The 18,005-nt window shown below is 41.9% G+C and overlaps 1 protein-coding gene across 8 annotated transcripts in view; it reads right to left on the reverse strand.

Moving 5' to 3' along the window:
• TNIK (TRAF2 and NCK interacting kinase) overlaps nucleotides 1-18,005 on the reverse strand; it is a 376,466-nt gene that overhangs the window by 27,000 nt on the left and 331,461 nt on the right. For 5 of the 8 annotated variants that reach the window (XM_038583888.1, XM_038583893.1, XM_038583891.1 and 2 more), the window contains 5 exons: nucleotides 17,083-17,246; nucleotides 14,983-15,080; nucleotides 14,121-14,144; nucleotides 8,250-8,434; nucleotides 18-147 (listed from right to left, as the gene is read on the reverse strand). In XM_038583888.1, the coding sequence (XP_038439816.1) occupies nucleotides 18-147; nucleotides 8,250-8,434; nucleotides 14,121-14,144; nucleotides 14,983-15,080; nucleotides 17,083-17,246 (601 nt within the window). The remainder of the gene's footprint in view (nucleotides 1-17; nucleotides 148-8,249; nucleotides 8,435-14,120; nucleotides 14,145-14,982; nucleotides 15,081-17,082; nucleotides 17,247-18,005) is intronic. The other 3 variants (XM_038583889.1, XM_038583894.1, XM_038583892.1) reach the window with 1 other exon arrangement.

Consider the following 18,005-nt stretch of genomic DNA (forward strand, 5'->3'; position numbering starts at 1 on the left):
TTTTTACACCAGCTTACCTCTCTTATCATCAAGGTTCCTTCTCTTGAAATACTGCTGCTGAAAGTGTCCGCGTGAGAGGTCTCCAGCCCATGCGTGCCGACCATTCCCACATTGTACTGCTCTGTGCTCCCGGGGGCTCCCGTTGGTCTGAGATGGGAAGGAACAACAGAACCAGAGATGTATGTTTAGGGAACGCCTGCTTCTTGGTTACTTGAAGTCTTTCAAATTGTGGTAAAGAAGCATATGTAGCATAAAGTTTAACCATCTTCACCATTTTTAAGTGTACATTCTAGTTCATTTGTAATGTGGCACTGATGCCTGAACAGGTGCCCCACTTTTGCAACATCCCGTCTCCACCTCCTCTGCACACAGCAGCCCTCGTGAGCAAGCTTCAGACTCCTCAAGGACAGAACTGCTGCCGTCGGGGTCAGAGCTGGTTCCTTCTTCGACCTGCACTTTGCACATGCTGTTCCCTCTGCCTGGAAAACTGTCTCCAACCCTGGCTCTTGGCTGGTTGCTTCTCATCTCAATGATGCTTCATCTTTTTTTTTTTTTAAGATATTATTTATTTATTCATAACAGAAAGAGAGAGAGAGAGAGAGAGAGAGAGAGAGATATGCAGGCAGAGGGAGAAGCAGGCTCCACGCAGGGAGCCTGATGTGGGACTCGATCCCGGGTCTCCAGGATCGCGCCCTGGGCCGAAGGCAGACACTAAACTACTGAGCCACCCAGGGATCCCCCGATGCTTCATCTTAAATGATAAATTGCCTTGAGCAGTCTTCTCTCAGCACCTGGGTCTTATCCTACCAACCCCTCTTCTTTCTCTTCACCCTCTGTCCTATTAGTTCTCATCACAATTTGTGATTCTTTGTCTTTTTGAGTCCCTTGTAACTTTCTCCTTCTATCTCATTAGAATACACGCTTGTGGGTGCTACACTATATGTTGGCAAATTGAATTTAAATTAGAAAGAAAGAAAGAAAGAAAGAAAGAAAGAAAGAAAGAAAGAAAGAAAGAAAGAAAGAAAGAACACATGCTTGTGAGGGCAGTCCCGTCCATCTCTGCTCATCACTGCTATACCCAGTGTGGAGCTGGGCACAGAGTAGGAGTGCAACACGCAATCATTTGATACATGGATTTATACTACTTATGGAGTAGAAATATCAATTAAGGGCATTCTGGCTTCCTAGGACATCCATCAGCTACGCTGTTTACCAATATGTAGTACTTTTTAAAACCTCTGTAATTGTTCCACAGTGTGCTAGATTTATTTCCAGTTTGTTTTTTTGTTCTTGTTTTTAAGATGTAATGGAGAAGGTAACAGGACCTTGACATATGCCATGAGAGCAGAGACTGATGCTGAAACATTTCGCATGTGTCTTGTGGCACAGACTATAGCATCAAGGGAAACTGAGAACCAGGTCATGTGGTTCATCCACAGGATTTCAGTTTCCAGTGTGGACCTCACTGACATGCTGTAGCAGCAGCTGCCTCTCTTTCAAAGTGGGTTTATTAAAAATAAAGGCATCAAGGCCTGTTTCTCTCATTAGATACATTTTTTTTTAAATTTCTGGTCTCTGGGATCCAATCAAAGTCCAAACATTTGATGAAATATTCAATTCAAGAAAGAAGAAACATGCCAGTTTTCTGACATCTCTGGGACAGAGGAGACGAGACATATGTTAAAGATCCAAACAAAAAGATGAGAAGATGAAAAGATGAGTCCAGACTAAAAAGATGCAGAGCAAGATGCTTACTTCAAAACTACTAAACTAGAGCAGTAGACGGACTGAATCTAAATATCAGTTAGAACCGATGTGTTTGGGAAGAAATTTCCAAAGAAGCAATTTCAATATTGCATTCCTAGAAAGGAGACATTAAGAGAGTTCAGGAGGCATGGAAAAAGATACTGCTGCAATGAATGCCTGAGAGCCAGGTTTCCCACTGCTGGAGTGGGAATTTCCAGGTAAGGACGTGGAGGGAGCTAGAATGAGCCATGTGTTAGTGAATCAGAGTTGAAGAAAGCAGGATAAACCTTTTATTTAATGTAACACAGATGGCTATATATGGAAACATTTGTAGATATGTGTACATAATGGGTTCAATATACAGGTATATATTTCCTTGCTGTGTCAGCTGAGAGGGCCTAAAAGAAACGATACGCTAGTAGCAACGAGCACACCTAGGGCCCAAATCTTGGTTCTGACATCATTCTTTAATAAAAGGAATCAAGGCTTCCAGGAGAAGTGGCTGATTCCAGGACCAGAACAAGGAATACACAAGATAAGCCTGGAGCATCTTACAGTGTCAGAAAGTAAGGAAGTGCTTGATTGGGATGTGTCAGCCATAGGGGTATAGGTGCCAACTGAAACAGCCTCCAATGGTTGAAGATAGTGTAAGCAGCAAAATGAAGTACTGGATCATAATCCAAAGTGCAAAGTAAATATCTAGGAGTCTATATTGATATAAGTAAATGAGTTAATAAACAGAGAAGAGATAAATCTCTGCAGAATGAAATTATGTAGAGACTCCACCCTAAAGGAACGTAACTCCTCACTCCCTAAGTGCCAGCTGTGGACTCTGGCTTCCTTCCAAAGAGTACAGTGTGGAAAGGGGAGGAAATTACATCACAGCACAGAAACCTGACAAGCATTACCTCTCGGCCAGATGATCAAGGTTAATGCCAAGAGTCCTAAGTCACATGTAGAGCACATACTCTTGATATGAAGTGATAAAAATGACATGTGACCTCTGTCATCTTTCTCCCTCCCCCAAATCCATGACCTTAGTCTGATCATGACAAGAACATCAAATAAATTCCGGGAGAGGGTGATAGTCCTAGTTGGTACTCCTCAAAGCTGTTACGTTCATCAAAAACGAAGGAAGTCTGAGAACCTGTCACAGCCAACAGCAGTCTAAGTAGATATGGTAACTGAATGACTAAATGTAACATGGTATGCTGGATGGGATCCTGATACAGAAAAAAGAACTTTGGGTAAAAATTAAGGAAATCTGAATAAACTATTACAATATATTGATTTTGGTTGATTACTTGTAACATTTGTACATACTAATGTACAGTGCTTATAACAGGGATAAGTGGGACAGTGGGTAGGAGCAGTACCAGGTGAACTCTGTACTATCTACCCAATTTTCTTGTGAATTTAAAACTGTCCTAAAAAAATAAAGTTTATCAATAATAAAAGAATGAAAAAAAGGCATAGTTAAAAAAAAAAAACACTAAGGCCAAAACAACTAAAACATTTTATAGTTCAAGTAATCCTTTGTTCTAAAAAGTATTTCCAAGATCGAGCCTGGTGGAAACAACTCGTCCAATTTCTTATAAAGAAAACAAAATACTTCCACTGATTAGAAGGAAATCTATAGGAAATTTACTGTGATGAGGTCACAGGTTTAGAACAATAATTTCCTCTAATAGTATTTGTCAAAGTGTTGCTGTAGGTACTCATTTAATTCAATTCCATACACATTTATTGAACACTGGCTATGTGCACGGCTCTTAGTGTGGCATTGGGAGGTGGATATAAAAGCTGAGGAAGGGGCACCTGGGTGGCTCGGCTGGTTGAGCATCTGACTTGATTTTGGCTCAGGTCATGATCTCAGGGTCACGAGATCCAGCCCTCCATCAGGCTCTGTCCTGGGCATGGAGTCTGCTTAGGATCCTCTCCCTCTCCCTCTCCCTCTCCCCCCCCCTCCCACCCATGTGTTCTCTCTCTTTAAAAAAAAAAAAAAAAAAAAAAAGCTGAGGAAGACACGGCTCCTGAAACTACAGAAGTGAGCACGCCAAAGAGCATCAAAACATGATGCAAATACTCAAATACAAGGCAGGACATAAGTGCGAATGCAAGACAGAGGGAGAGGTCATTGCAAGAAAAGGTGCAACACTGGAAAAATACAAAGCATCATTTGTAAGAACTGATAGGTGGGTTTGGATTGAAGCATATGTTGATGCAATCACGAGCCCCAGGGATGAAAAGGGTCCTCCGGCACCAGGATTTGGCGTGACAAGAGCCATGCTTCTAGGACACTAATAAGACCAGAGCTGGAAAAATGGACAGAAGGGCAGAGAGGACCACAGACAAGGGGCGGGGGGCTCACTACAGCAGCCTGGGAGGGCAACGGGGTCAGAACCATGGCTTTCCAGTGATAACAGAAGGAAAAGAACACATACTATGTGGCTTTAGTGTCCACACTGCATGCCCTAGGACTGTACGCAGCTCAAGGGCTAGGCCAACAGCAGAGGGTCCTAATGGTTAGATGTGCCTCCCCTGTACTGCTCTGAAGCAGGCGCAGGCACTTAAGGGAAGATGCTGATTCAAGAGGATGCTTCTTCAGCTTGCTTGATCCGATGCAAATCACCTTAGCGCACTTTTCCTTCCCTTCCTCCTGTTTTATAAAGCTTTTGTTTTTTTCCTGCTTATAAAAATAGTAAATGCTCATCATAAAATTGGGGCTCTACATAAAATAAAAGCCACTCATAGTTGTATAATCCCGAGGTAATCACTTTTATAATTTTAGTCTATTTCCCTCCACCCGTTGTTTTTCCATGCACGAGGCATAGGGCAACGGTGCAGTTGGTTAGTCAGGGAAATAATCTTAGTTATGGGCATGCTTATAGGTTCCACCCTATGCTATAAATATGAAACCGGCACCATCCATTAAAAAAAAAGTTGTTGCTTTGAGCAGTAGGGTCTACAGTTGTTTGTCTGAATGGCTGGGCTCCATTTCTGAGAAACTCTTTTAATATATTTCATGGCAGTGAGCTGTGCTGTCATATGTATATTTATGTCTGTGTGTGTACACACAAAAAATATGCCATATAGATGTATATGTGTGTTTATTTTAGATATATGGATCTAAAAATATGTGGCACAGAATGTAAAGGCTCATCTTAACAATAGAAAATAAAAATGATAAGAATATATATATATATAAGTGTTCTAACTCTGAAATACCCTATTCTGAAAAAAAAAATTGTTTTATAATGATTTTTTTAACAGTGTGAAATTTCTTAAGTATACAACTATCATGCTATAGCAGAACAGACTGCATATATTTTAAACTCACAAAAATGCATATATTTACCAAACCAGAATAAACACATAGACAGAAACCCACAAACTTGTATCCTGCCTTGTCTCTGAGTATATCTCATACCCAATTAAATATTTTAAATGTTCTTTAGTGGGTGGTCATTTTCTTCTAAAATTTACCAATTCTTGGGGCGCCTGGGTGGCTCAGGGGTTTGGCACCTGCCTTTGGCTCAGGTCGCGATCCCGGGATCTGGGATCGAGTCCCGAATTGGGCTCCCTGCATGGAGTCTGCTTCTCCCTCTGTCTGTGTCTCTGCATCTCTGTCTGTGTCTCTCATGAATAAATAAATCTTAAAATAAAATAAAATAAAATTTACCAATTCTTAAAGAGCCATGTCAACTTTTGCCTCCATTCAGTGATAGCCCATTTATTATTTCTGGATTAAAGAGAATGGGTGACGGGCACTGGGGGTTATTCTGTATGTTAGTAAATTGAACACCAATAAAAAATAAATTAAAAAAAATACAGAAAAAAAAATAAAGAGACAGATCCTCTGAATTGCTTTACCAGTGTCTACTCTGTCCTTTTTACAAATCATCTTGCTGAAATGATTTCTCTCAAACACGGCACTGATTATGTCACGTCCCAGCCCAGGAGGCCTTCAGTGGTCCCCAATGGCCACATGATAAAGCGCACGCTTCTTAGTCTGGTTTCACTAGACCAGGCCACCCCCCTCCCTGCCTCCATGCACCCTGTATCCCTACCAAAGCCAACCGTCTGTGCCTTTACTTCAATTCCCCCTTGCCTGAGATTCTAATATTGCCGCACGCTCCCTCTATTTTGATGAGTTGTGAACATGTCTTTCTTCTGGATTGGGCTATAAACTCTATGAAGCCAGGACTTGCATTTTCAGTTCAGTGCAATTGAACATAAATCAAAGTCACTGAAGACCAATTCTATTCCAGACACCGTGCGAGGTGTTAAGAGCACAGAGATGAATGAGACACAATCTTCACCCTCAGGGATCTCACAGCCCAGAGACGGAGACAGCATGTAATAAATATCCCGATTCCAGTATGATATGAAACTGTAGGATTATGCTCCTGCAGGGGCCCCACAGGGGAAGGTACAGGCTCTCTCTGCGCAGGCTGGGCTGTACGCAGGTGATTTCCAAAGGGACAGGAGAGTGCCGGACAGCAGAAAGGAAGTGCAGCATGGCCCACCTAAGCAATTTTAGAAAGGTGGGTGTTTCCATAGCGCAGGAAGAAATGGATGTGCCCTTAGCCAGCAGCAGGCTAAACACTGTCAACAGCCTTGCAAAATATGACAGGGCCTCAAAACCAATGTGATCGAACATCTCTTCCAAGGCTGCCTTTGGTCGTTCTTCCAAATATTTATATCAGTCTGAAGTTTCCACGTGTAATCTTGTTTCTCTCCAACTAGCCTACACACACTTCTAGAAGGTGGAAGGCAGGACTCGTGTGTGCACTCGCCGAATGTCTCAAAGCCCTCGGTATGGTATGGAACACAGAGTGGAAGTTTTATCAGTATTTTAAATTCATTATCCACTCTCATCTTGGTAGTTGTATGCTTGGTGCTTATAGGGAATTTAAAACATCTGTTAGAAAAATTAACCAATGCTGAGTCAAGATAAAAACTGAAAGGACCAGCATATTTTGCATAAATGTTTTGGATTAGTGATTTTGCCTCTAGAACAATTTTATTTGCTGTTAAAAAAGCAATTTAATGCAATTTGTTTCAAATGTCATATTTTAGCATATTTATGGTTGTCAATAACTGTGTAATCAACAGCGGAACAACAAGTATAAATTTTCAGCTATGATAATTGGATTTGCCTCTCAGAATTGCTCGTATATAAAGACTGTTAATCAATGGATGACATGCTCTGCAGCCTGGCCAGCCCTCTCTCTCCAATCCCTGCTGGACAGGACCGTAATCTGTGACCCGAAATGGCATCTTCTCTATGGGGAGTGAGTGCAGTGTGATGACCAAGACTAGTAGCTGAGCCAAAGAAATGGAGGTGAATGGAGAGCAAAGTTGGTATAGTCAGTGTCCCACTCTGTCGAATTTACAGCAAATCGGAGCAACAGCAATTGTGTGTTTATTGGGGGGAGGAAGCAAGAAATTTATGTGAGTGTGATTGTCTGAATCTACCTGTTTTAAACTGGAGAAGGAATAGGGCAGAGGAATGCTCTCATGGGACCCTGTCCAATGAGAAAAATAAAAAAATGAGCCTCCCCCTTCACTAAACAAAGAAAAGTAGTAAAGGCTGAAATATAATATTAGTAAGCAATAAGGGAAATGTAGGTAGGCATAAATATAGGTATAAACAGCCAAAAGAAGACTGCAAAGAGGTGGATAGAACGTAGTGCGGCAGGTCACAGGCCACAGAGAAAAGGATCGCACAAGGGAGACAGTGAAGAAGAAGAAAATTGTAACAGGGATATGTTTAAGTCAAACCCTCAGAAGGTTCTCTGCAGGATGATCTGACTCCTGAGTCCTCTGCTGGGATGCTAACCCACGCTGCCACGTGCATTCCTCCTTATGCAGTAGTGGTGCTGATGATGGAATATGTCTCATGCTGTTAATTTTAACTCCTAAATGTCATTGCCCATAATCCCACTCTTTCAGTTCTAGGGGGACAGGCAAGTGCCAACAGACTGGCTGTCAATATCATCTTCCCCGGAGATGACAAGAACCAAGAAAGTGTCACCGAAGGGAGAGCCAATCCAACCAGAGTACCTGGATAAAGCATATGCAGGCCGCACATCGCTCTGTACCGCAGGGGATGGTGTCTGTGGACGGAGGTAACCACAGGACTACGCTCTAATAAAAACTCAAATCCTGGGTGGCTCAGTCTGCCTTCAGCTCAGGTCATGATCTTGGGGTCCTGGGATCGAGCCCCGTGTAGGGCTCTCTGCTCAGCAAGGAGTCTGCTTTACCCTCTCTCTCTCCTTCTTTGCCCTCTCTCCCCCTCTCTTATAAATAAATAAAATATTTAAAAACAAAACAAAAGAACCAAACTCCAGTCCCCAAAGTCAGTTGGTCCTGCCAGAGACCCATACACGATCCTAGGTTTAATTCGTATTTCTTGAATATTTAATTCTTCATATTTCAGCTTCCACTTTGGAGACCTCGCCCTCCCCGGCTGACATGTGAAAAGCAGCCCCCCTTACATGAGTCTGGGTATGTCACTGACAGCCACGGTCCCATCGTGGGTCTCGCTCTCGCCATCCTCCTCCTCCTCATCACTGCTTTCTGACTCCTCACTAGAGGAGGAGTAATCAGTCACCTTCTTCAGCGGGCGGTTTGTTTCTTCAATCCGGAGTTCTCTTAATTCTTTGGCTAATGCCGTCAGATCCTACAAAAGAAAAGGTTGTTGGGCATGTGTGAATTGTAGAGACGGAGACGACCAAAGTCACATCTCTCATCAAGTCAGTGCTCCCGCTTAAGCGACAAGAAAAGAAAGCTCTATATAGAACTGTTACAAACATAGTTGCTGCATGGAACTAAGAAAACGATGTTTGTAGCGCAGAGAAACTAGAAAAGAAAGATGAAATAAATTTACACTTTGTTCAAAACCAATGGCTAGACTGCGACGGTTCAGTTCTGAGTACACATGCGTATATATGTGTATGTGCGCTGTGTGTGTACACATATATACCGACATCGGGGTCTCATTTTATTTTGGGAAGGTGAAGTTGGTCACCCTCAGAGTTAAGGGGGAAACACATGGGATTAGCAATTGCTCCCCAGTATTTTGGGACTCCTGCCCAAGCCATGGTCATGGCCTTTCCCCTCTTTGATTGCTACTGTACCAAAATCTAGCATCAGTCACAGAACAGAGCAATTCCCAAGGTTCCAGCTACTACAATGACTCATTTGGTGTGTCATCATTCCCTGGAGAGCAGAGGCACGGCATCAAAGGATGGCCCACCCCAAAGCCCAGTGCCACTGACATTTAGAGCCACAGAGCTGAGTTAATCAAGAGGAACAACAACAACAACAACAAAAAGAGAAAAGAGGAAAGGAAAAAAAAAAAAAAAAAGAATTCTCTTCCAGCACGATAGGTGTTTCATTTTCTTTTGTTTAAAATTACAGTCACCTGGCAAAAACCCTCGTAAGGAATATGGAAACGAATGTGCAAACACCAAAAGGAAGAGATCGTTTTTCAGCTTTCCATGAGTATGATGCGATCTTTAGCCTTATGGAGGTGATGATGTGGTATTTAGTCACGAGGCACATGGCAGGCAGTGTGTGGATCTCTGACTACCTTGTATTTCGCATGCTTTCAGAGCAATGCAGAGGGAAGCCGTTCTGCAGAAGCATGGCCACTCTAATTTGCATGGGTTCAGCTGCCCCTGGCACATGGCATGCAAATGAGGAAAAAGCAATTTGACATCATTCTTACCATTTCTCCCTATATTAGTGACCCATGTGGGAATCAGAGCATTCAGTGAGAGACAGGGCATTAGGGAGAAAGAAACTCATTGAAAGATACTAAAGCCCACAGTTTTCTTATGGCCATATTCTCTCTTTATTTCAGTTCAGAAACGTTATTTGTCCAATTCGCCTGATACAAGATTAGAGCAACGTATGTGATCAAAGTGACATCTCATAATCTAGCCGAATTGGCTAGAAGAAACACTGTGATAAATGTGCATAGTTAAATTAAAAATAGAATTTATCTGGGGGAGGTAACAAATCGTCATGCTTCTTTATCGTCACCTCTAGGTCAGGCATTTGCTAGGCTGGCTACGACTAGGAGAGGAAACGTTTTGGGTGTTTCATTTGGTCTAGCAATTCAGGAAGCTCAAGGAGGGAAGTGAAGGAGTCATCTCTCCGAATTTCATAGTAAAATCAAAGGAAAGCGATCGTGGCTTTTAAATTTGTTCTGAAGGCACCTGAATGGCAGCATTTGTAAAAGGGAAGCTTTTGAAAATTCAAATTGTGCATTTTCCACCCAAACATGCTTGCTTGGCTTTTTACACACATGCACACACGCATGGCCTCGCTATCAGTGGATATATTTACCCCATCTGTGAAAATGGAAATAGGATCGTATTAAAAACACTCAAAAGTGTTTAAGTAGAATGTATACCGTTGAGGAAGAAAATTACCACATAAAATTTATGCAAATTTATTTCTTGTTTCTTTGGTAATGGGCCAAAATAGGAAAAGCCAATATTCAGATTTCAGCTTTATACTCCTTATTTCCTCTGGACTTTGGTAATATTTATCTTTATCAAATTGAGAGGACAGTGAAGAATATGCAATGCTTGAGCACCATGGGAAATACAGTTTAGATATTTGTTAAAGCTATGAATAGAAAAGGATACTATAATCATCGAAACCAGTAAAATAATGACAGATAAATTTATTTTGCATTTTGTTTCCTATATGTTAGGAGCATGTTAAGTCTCACCAAAGAATGTAAAGCATTTAAAAGGTTACTTATCATTTAAAAACACATTTTATTATAATTTAAAGAGAGAATATGGTTTAAAATAATTTATTTCTAATGGCAATAATTCTGAGTAAAATATAATATTATTAGTTGTGATTTATTTAAATTTATAATACATTTTCCCCGTGGGTTCTTTTTCCTTATCTCTGACATTTCAAAACAAGACAAAAGAGATTTGAAAAAAAAAATTAAAACGATTTAGAAATATTTAGTTGGTTCAAAGCCCGTTCATTTAAAGAAAGTCTCATTCATGAAAATGTCCTAATTTTTTCTAAACACCGGACCCAGGAAAAGTTTAACGTTCTGACCTGTTTTACAAATCTCACTTTTAATTAGAACTTTTATTTGTTTCTACATTATTAAAAAGCTCTCTTTCTTGAAACACTGAAAATAACTGCAAATTCCTTTTAAGTTTACTTGGTAACGGCTTGGACGGTGAGACATATATGAGACTCCCAAAGTAACAATAATGAGTAACTCAAAGGTAATACCCCAGTCAAAGAAAATTAATCTTCCATTGCCAATAGCTGAGGTTTTGTTCCTTATCCATCCACTCTGGAAGAATTTACAATAGCAAAGTTATAGAAAACAGACATGAACTAAAATTGACACCATCAGGTTCAGATCCATTTTCATACATTTTATTTTCTGACAATACCAATTTTCTCCATATAATGAGTTTTTGTGGTAATTTATTGCTTGGCTGTCTCCAGCCTGGAGCTAAGAAGTATTAAAAAAAAGGAAGAAAAAAGTGCTATTTAGCATGAAAATATTTGAGAAACATATAACTAAAAAAAAAGAAATACAGCAAAATGGTAAGATTTTTTGACTATGGTGTAAATGTGAAGACAGGAGGCTCTTATCCAAAGGCTTCTCTTGCTGTAACACTTTTTAGAATTAACTTGACATATTTTTTTTCATTAAAAAGACTCTTATTTAATCTGACAATTATGCACACTTTACCTAAAAAAGGTGCTCTTTTAGGTCTCTTTTTAGAAACAACGCGATTTATTCAGATTTTAGTTCAATTTTTTGGAACTGTTAAAATAATGGTTAAAAATCTTTAAGCTGCTCTTTTGTTTACACATGAAAATAATTTATTTCCTTTTTAGGAAATCTTATGAAATGGCATTGGGGAAGTTCCTTAACCTCAGTATCCTCATCTGGGGAAAAAAAGGTTTTAGACCACTAGCTGTTGTTCAAGGTCTGCCCAATCTATGGGTGTGCTCTGGAATCTCTCAGATTCTTACACAGTAACAAAAAAATAGCGCTAAAGCCAGTGTTTGCTTATGTACCTAATCCTCACGTCATATGTTTAATTGTGCTAAAGGAAAAAGAGTATTTATTTTCAACGATTATATTAAATAACCACAGACTGTATCGAACAATCTCCTATTTCACTAGAAAGGAATGCTAAATTAATGGACACTCCCTCAGATCGATTTTCATGAAAAATCAAACCATTAGATGAACAATAACAAGCAACACGTTTTCAGAATCTTAAGGCTTTTCCTTTCAATCCTGGGTTATCTAAATGGCAAATCAGTTACTATAGAAGGAAGCCATATCAAAAGCTATGAATGAAGGTGGGAGAAAGGTTTATTGGACTCGTTTTCTCACCTGTGGCACTACTGACATCTGGGGCCAGATCATTCTCTGCTAGGGGTTGCCCTCCTCTGCACGGGAGGATGTTGAGCAGCATCTCTCTGTTCTACCCACAAGACACCAGTTAGCCCTGCCTCCTGCCCTCGAGTCGTGACAACCAAAACTGTCCCCAGACTTTGCCAAATATCTCCCAAGGGGATGAGGGGATAGGAGGGAAAAGGAGAAGAGGAATCGTCCCTGGTTGAGAACTACTGAGTTAGGTTGAACCAAGTAATCCTCTATTTTTAGTGGGCCTAGATCTGTGATCTCAGAATCACCTGGAGGGCTTGTTTCTACCACACAGGGATCCAGAGATTCTGGGGGTGCAGCTTACATCCCCTCCATGACGTGTACTTCGGTTGCCCCCTCTCATCTCTGTCCAGCGTATGAGAGTAAAGCAAAATAAATAAAGCAGTTTTTAAAAGCCTAAGGCATCCTGGGCTAACCAGATGAAATCCATTTCCCTTACGACTGCCACCTTTGAGCTAATTTCTGCACTCATGAGCTTTCCCTTGAGTTACGAATGCACGTAACCATTTTACTGGCAGTCATGGCACCAGAATATCGTTCTCTTTCTTCGACTATTTGGGAGAAAACTGATACAAGTTGTGAGAGTTGCTGTCCTTCTGACTATTATGAGGGGAAGGAAGGGCCAGGCTGTAGCACAGAGCAGTGAAGAGCATCCTCTGTTTCCCTTTCTATAAATGCCACCTACACGTTGTAGACGTGTAGTCTTTTTTTTTTTCCCCCAAACGAACAGCAATCCTTTACTTAAGAAATAATGTTCTAAATCACTCTGAATGGTAAGGCGGTCCTAGTTCTGAAAAAGGGGACTCTTTGGTGAAGATCAGATGCATAGAAACCTGCTTCTTCCACCTGCCAAAATGGTTCCATGTCTCAGGCCCAAGCCTTAGCATGAAGACAGCCTCTTGGCTTACACTTCACCTTACACCTTACACTTCATAAAATGCTCTTGCATACGTGATCTTGAGTGATCCTAGTCAATCTCGTAATCGAGGCAGAGCAGGTGTCTTTATCCCCATGTTACATATGAAGAGACTGGCCCAGGGACATTATGAGACTGGTCCTGGCCAGTTATTGATTAAGGGGAGCTAGACTTTGAGTCTGTTGACTCCAAAGCCAGTGCTTTTTCCATATCATTTCACAAAAAATGGTGCTCAGCAGAGCTACAGCCGTAAAGCCATAATAATAATCTTCAGATTCCATGCAGTTAGGACTCTTTGCAAGGCCTGTCTCTTAAGAAACAAAACAAAACAAAACACAAATCTACTATGCTGTGTTCATGCAGGTCTGACAAACAGCAGTAAGGCAGTCATCCTTCTTAGCAAGCTACCTAAGATTGACAAAGCCATATATTTTTCTAATGGAAAAATGTCTCCACAGATAAGGAAATAAAGTCACTTAACTCGCCAGGATTCATTAACTAAAGTTGATGTTGCTGCTGCTGCTGTAGTTAATGTCCCACAAAATTAATCTAACAATACCCAGTAACTCCTTGTTCACAAATCACACACTATAAATTTGGAGTGCTTTAGAATGATGTCTCTTTTCTTTGTTAGTAAAACTGCCATCCCCTCGCAAAGCTGGTGAGTTCAGGTTAAGGGCTGGGCTTTGCTATTGGAAGATGCTGGAATGAGAAATCGCCAATAACAAAGCACTAATGCTTCTCTTTAGCCAGACTCGAACGTTGGAGAAGTGACATTTTGGCTCAGGAGGAAGGTCTCTGGAGCTTACATGGGTGTCTGAGGACCTCAGGCTGGCTGCAGTTGAAGGGGCTCGCCTTCCAGCAGACCACTCCAGAGGACTAAACTTTAAATCTGTGATCCAACAGGCCGCCTCTCTGAATGTCAACACCAGGAAATCAGCTTTATATTTACATCTCGTGACAGCATGACCAAGAAAAGGTAATACTAACCTCATCTATCGCTTTCTTATAGCTCTGAGATAGGAGGAACCCAATCCAGAAGAATCCACAGGAGAGGGAAAACCCAGAAGAAAGGCAGCAGGTTAGACACAAAATGGGAATTGTTAGTACACAACTGATAAATGCAAAAGAGTGGGGAGAACCTCAACCCTGGGCGGGGGCAAATCCCCATCGTTACTACTCTTACTGTGCCTCCCGACTTCAACATGTACAGAGCAGAGTAAACCAAAAAAGTCTTCACATTCATTTAATAGAAAAGGTTCTCCGAAATTTCAAATAAAGTAAGTGCATAGTAACTCATCCCAAATTAATTTCCAACTTTCACATGTCAGCCGCTATGCTCTTATTTCTTTTGCTAAAGCTAATGGGGTCTGTTATGTCTCAGCAAATGAAGCTAGATTTCAAGTTGTCAAACCATGCTTATCACATTTTGGTCCGGAAAAATATAGTCCTGAAGGCATGAGAAACAGCAAAAATTACATTGATTCATATGGAAAATAATACGGGGAGAGGGTGGAGTAGACAAGAGAAACCCACAGAAAGTGCCCACATCTCCTTAACTGCCAGCTTTCACATCTTTTTGCCAAAGCTGCCGAGTAGAAATTATGTAATGCTAGGAGTTATTTCTCCCCCTTTTTTAATCTCTAAAGTAGTGCTAATGATCAGCAAAATGCCTAAAGGCAGATAAGCAATCCAAAATCTGTTCAGTTCTTTCTGGATGGCTTCCTTCTGGGTGCTTCTAGCATCCATTCTTCTTAATCTCAGTAAGTTTTGTCTCAGAGTCATGAGTGTATCCCCAACTACTTTATCCTATGGTTTCTCTGGTAACTTAAAAGAGTTCAAAAGCACTCACAGCTGGTCGACTAGGTCGGGTAATATCCCTGGATTCTTCTGGCTTCACCTTGGAAGGCTCGTGGGGGAGCACAGGTGATCCTTCCGACTTACTGTTAGCTAGATAGAAAAACAGGGGCCAAGAAAAATAATGACCATCACAAAGTGTTGACTCAAGTTCTGGAGTTCTGTGGTGAGTCATCCTTCAGGATTACTCAGGGAATACGTCATTCACTTGGGCAAATCCTCAAACACATCTGTGAACAAATTGTTAATATTCGGGCAAACACATTTAGGCCTGTAACCTGGAAGTCACTATTAATAATAAGAAAAATTGGCAAGCACCACTACCACCGCCATTTACTGAGTGCTAAATGTGCATCACGCTTAATGCTAAATGCCTTCCAGGTCAACTGTCTCATCGGATTCTTGATCCAACCCAATGTGCGGCACCCTTTTCCCATTTTACAGTTCCATATAGACTTAGATGGCATACTAGCCTAGGGCTATGCTGGAATTATGGGCAGAGTTGGGATTCTGTTTTATCCGAGCCCACTTCTAGGTTATTACACTAAACCAACTTCTGTGTTAACATTCTATGCTCGGCTGCTTCTTTGACCACCTACCCATCAGGATAGGTTATTTTGAAGGGATAGAAATCTATTTCATTTGATGGAATGTTTTTTAAACAGGAGGCAGGGGTTGTCTGGGTCCTTTAAGGAAGAAAGAATAACGTGGGAACAGGAAGGAGAGTGTCGGTGGCAAAAGGGGAGATTCCCAGAGTAGAGGTACAGAGCAAGGGTGGGGGAGGGCTCCCCAACAGCTACAGAGTAAAGAGCATCTCTCCGATTTACTGATGGTAGACAAAATCAACCTGGCACAGGAGAGATTCTTTTGTTTTAAACTGGGCTTTCCCGGGCACAAACACACCAGGGATACAGCAGTGTTTTTAACCCAGAAGACCTAGAGGCCAAAGGAGAGAAGATATGAAGTAAACCCAAACCAGATCAGAGAATTAAAATGATAGGCCTAACTTTTAGTTTCCTTTAGTTTGCTCTAAGGATATTATGTTGCTTATAAAGAAAAGAAAAAGTGGGTGAGTTTACTAAATTAAGCAAATTTATATTTGAATTAAAGCAACAAAAGCACACATAGCTATGGGCTGGGCCACACCAATGTCTGAGGAATGCATATGGGGGCAGCCACATCCCAGTCCAGCGACATGAGCACCACATGTCAGGTTTCAGCCTTTTCAAAACAGACATACAGTGATTTTACTTATTTAAAACCTTCGGAAGATATTAGGGGCCCGACTCTGTGTCTAATGAAAGAAAAAAAAATAAAGTACTGGTGTTTTTTTCTCAGGCAGAGAAATTTGTTAATATCTATCAAATTACACTTTGCAAAGTTCTAGTGTTTATTGCTTGGAAGCAAAATTATCTTTCTGAAGGAGGTTGTTCAGAAAGAGTCCGTTTTGTCGCGAGAAACGATGTGTTGTGTGTAATTAGCTGGACACGCTGCTGTCTTTCACAAGCTCCTTCATTAATGAAAACTGAACAGTGATGGAAGACTTGAATAAATGGTCAGAGAGGCTCATTTTTTATTCCTCTTTAGTAGCAATAACCTGAAGAGTCAAATACACTTTTTAAGTCAAAGAGTTTACTTCTTCTCTAAAGCGTATGTATTCTCCATTAACCTTTACCAAATTCCACTTTGAGAGATTCCCAAGTATCATGAGCAATACTCAGAATCCCGAAAAGGGACGATGGGCGTATCGGGGAGGGGGTACTAGGGGGTATCTGAACCTTGAAACAGGCAACAAGGGGCAATGGGAATTCAGGTGACTCACAAGTGATTATATTTTCAAACAGGGCCAATAATCTATGATCTTCCTGGAAGACCATGTCATCGGCAAAGAGAAAAGATTTAGTCCAAACTGTGGTGTCACACATGCAACTGGGGCTGGTGGTCCTCTCGTCTACGGAGACCGAGGCTGCGGGCAGAGAGGACTGTGCAGCATCGCACGGTGGGGGCCACGCCAGGAGCGGGGGGCACAGAGGTCAGGGAGTCAGCGGAGCCCGCGGCTCTCGGCCCCAGGCAGTGCTGTCCGGGGAAAGCTTACCTCGAACTCTGGTCCGTTCGCTGGACCCCGCTTGCGATCCAGGCTGGGAGCCCCCTTGGGAGCTGGGCTGGGAGCTGGGAGTGCTGGAGCTAGAGGAACTGCCGCTGCTGGTCCTCTGCAAGGGGCTCTCCAAGACGGGCTCCGTTCTCCGGAGGTCAGGGTTGCTGTACGGAAGGCAGAGCACGGTGACTACACCCCCAGACCTTGCCACTCACAGACACAAGCACAGTCCAGTCCCGCCCCCATGCAGAGGAGCAACGATGGCCCTTGTGCCACCACGCACTGGAAGGGTCCACGGAAATGCCAGTCCTGAGGGTCTCCGTGGAGCGCCCAGCCTGATACTGCCAGGCGGGTCCTGGGTCATCACGCTAAGGTGTGGGCTCTGAAATGGTGTTCTCCTCGGGAGGCTTTCTCTTAAACCCTTATTCTCATGTTCATCATAAAAAAAGATCTTGAAAAATATTAAAAGATTAAAAAAAGAGAGAAAGCCACACATGCAATCTCTGGCCCAGGAGACAGCCAACTATGTTTTGTTATTTGGTATAGTATCTTCTAGAATTCTTTCTTCTGTATACATAGGAGCATGCTGTATGTTCAGTTTTGCAGCTTGCTTTTTCCCCTTCGGATGGCATCGTGAGCAGCTTCTGCTTACCAAACAATAATGGCTGCAGAGCAGGCCAGTGTATGGATGAGTTAGTTTAACCGTTCCTCGACGGTTGGATATTAAGGTGCCTCTACTACGCTGGCCTGACGCATAAGGCTGAGAGGGGTATCTCCAGGCATACAAGTACTCAATCACATCTCCTTCCTGGAACTGGAATTCCTGGGTGGAAGGACGTGAACTGGCAGGTGTGCACCGCATAGGTCTGTATGTGAGTGTGTAATGACGGTATCACCAGTTTTCGCCGAAGCGTATGAAACGG

The sequence above is a fragment of the Canis lupus genome, chromosome 34 (genome assembly GCF_011100685.1).
Source record: "Canis lupus familiaris isolate Mischka breed German Shepherd chromosome 34, alternate assembly UU_Cfam_GSD_1.0, whole genome shotgun sequence".
NCBI lineage: Eukaryota > Metazoa > Chordata > Mammalia > Carnivora > Canidae > Canis > Canis lupus.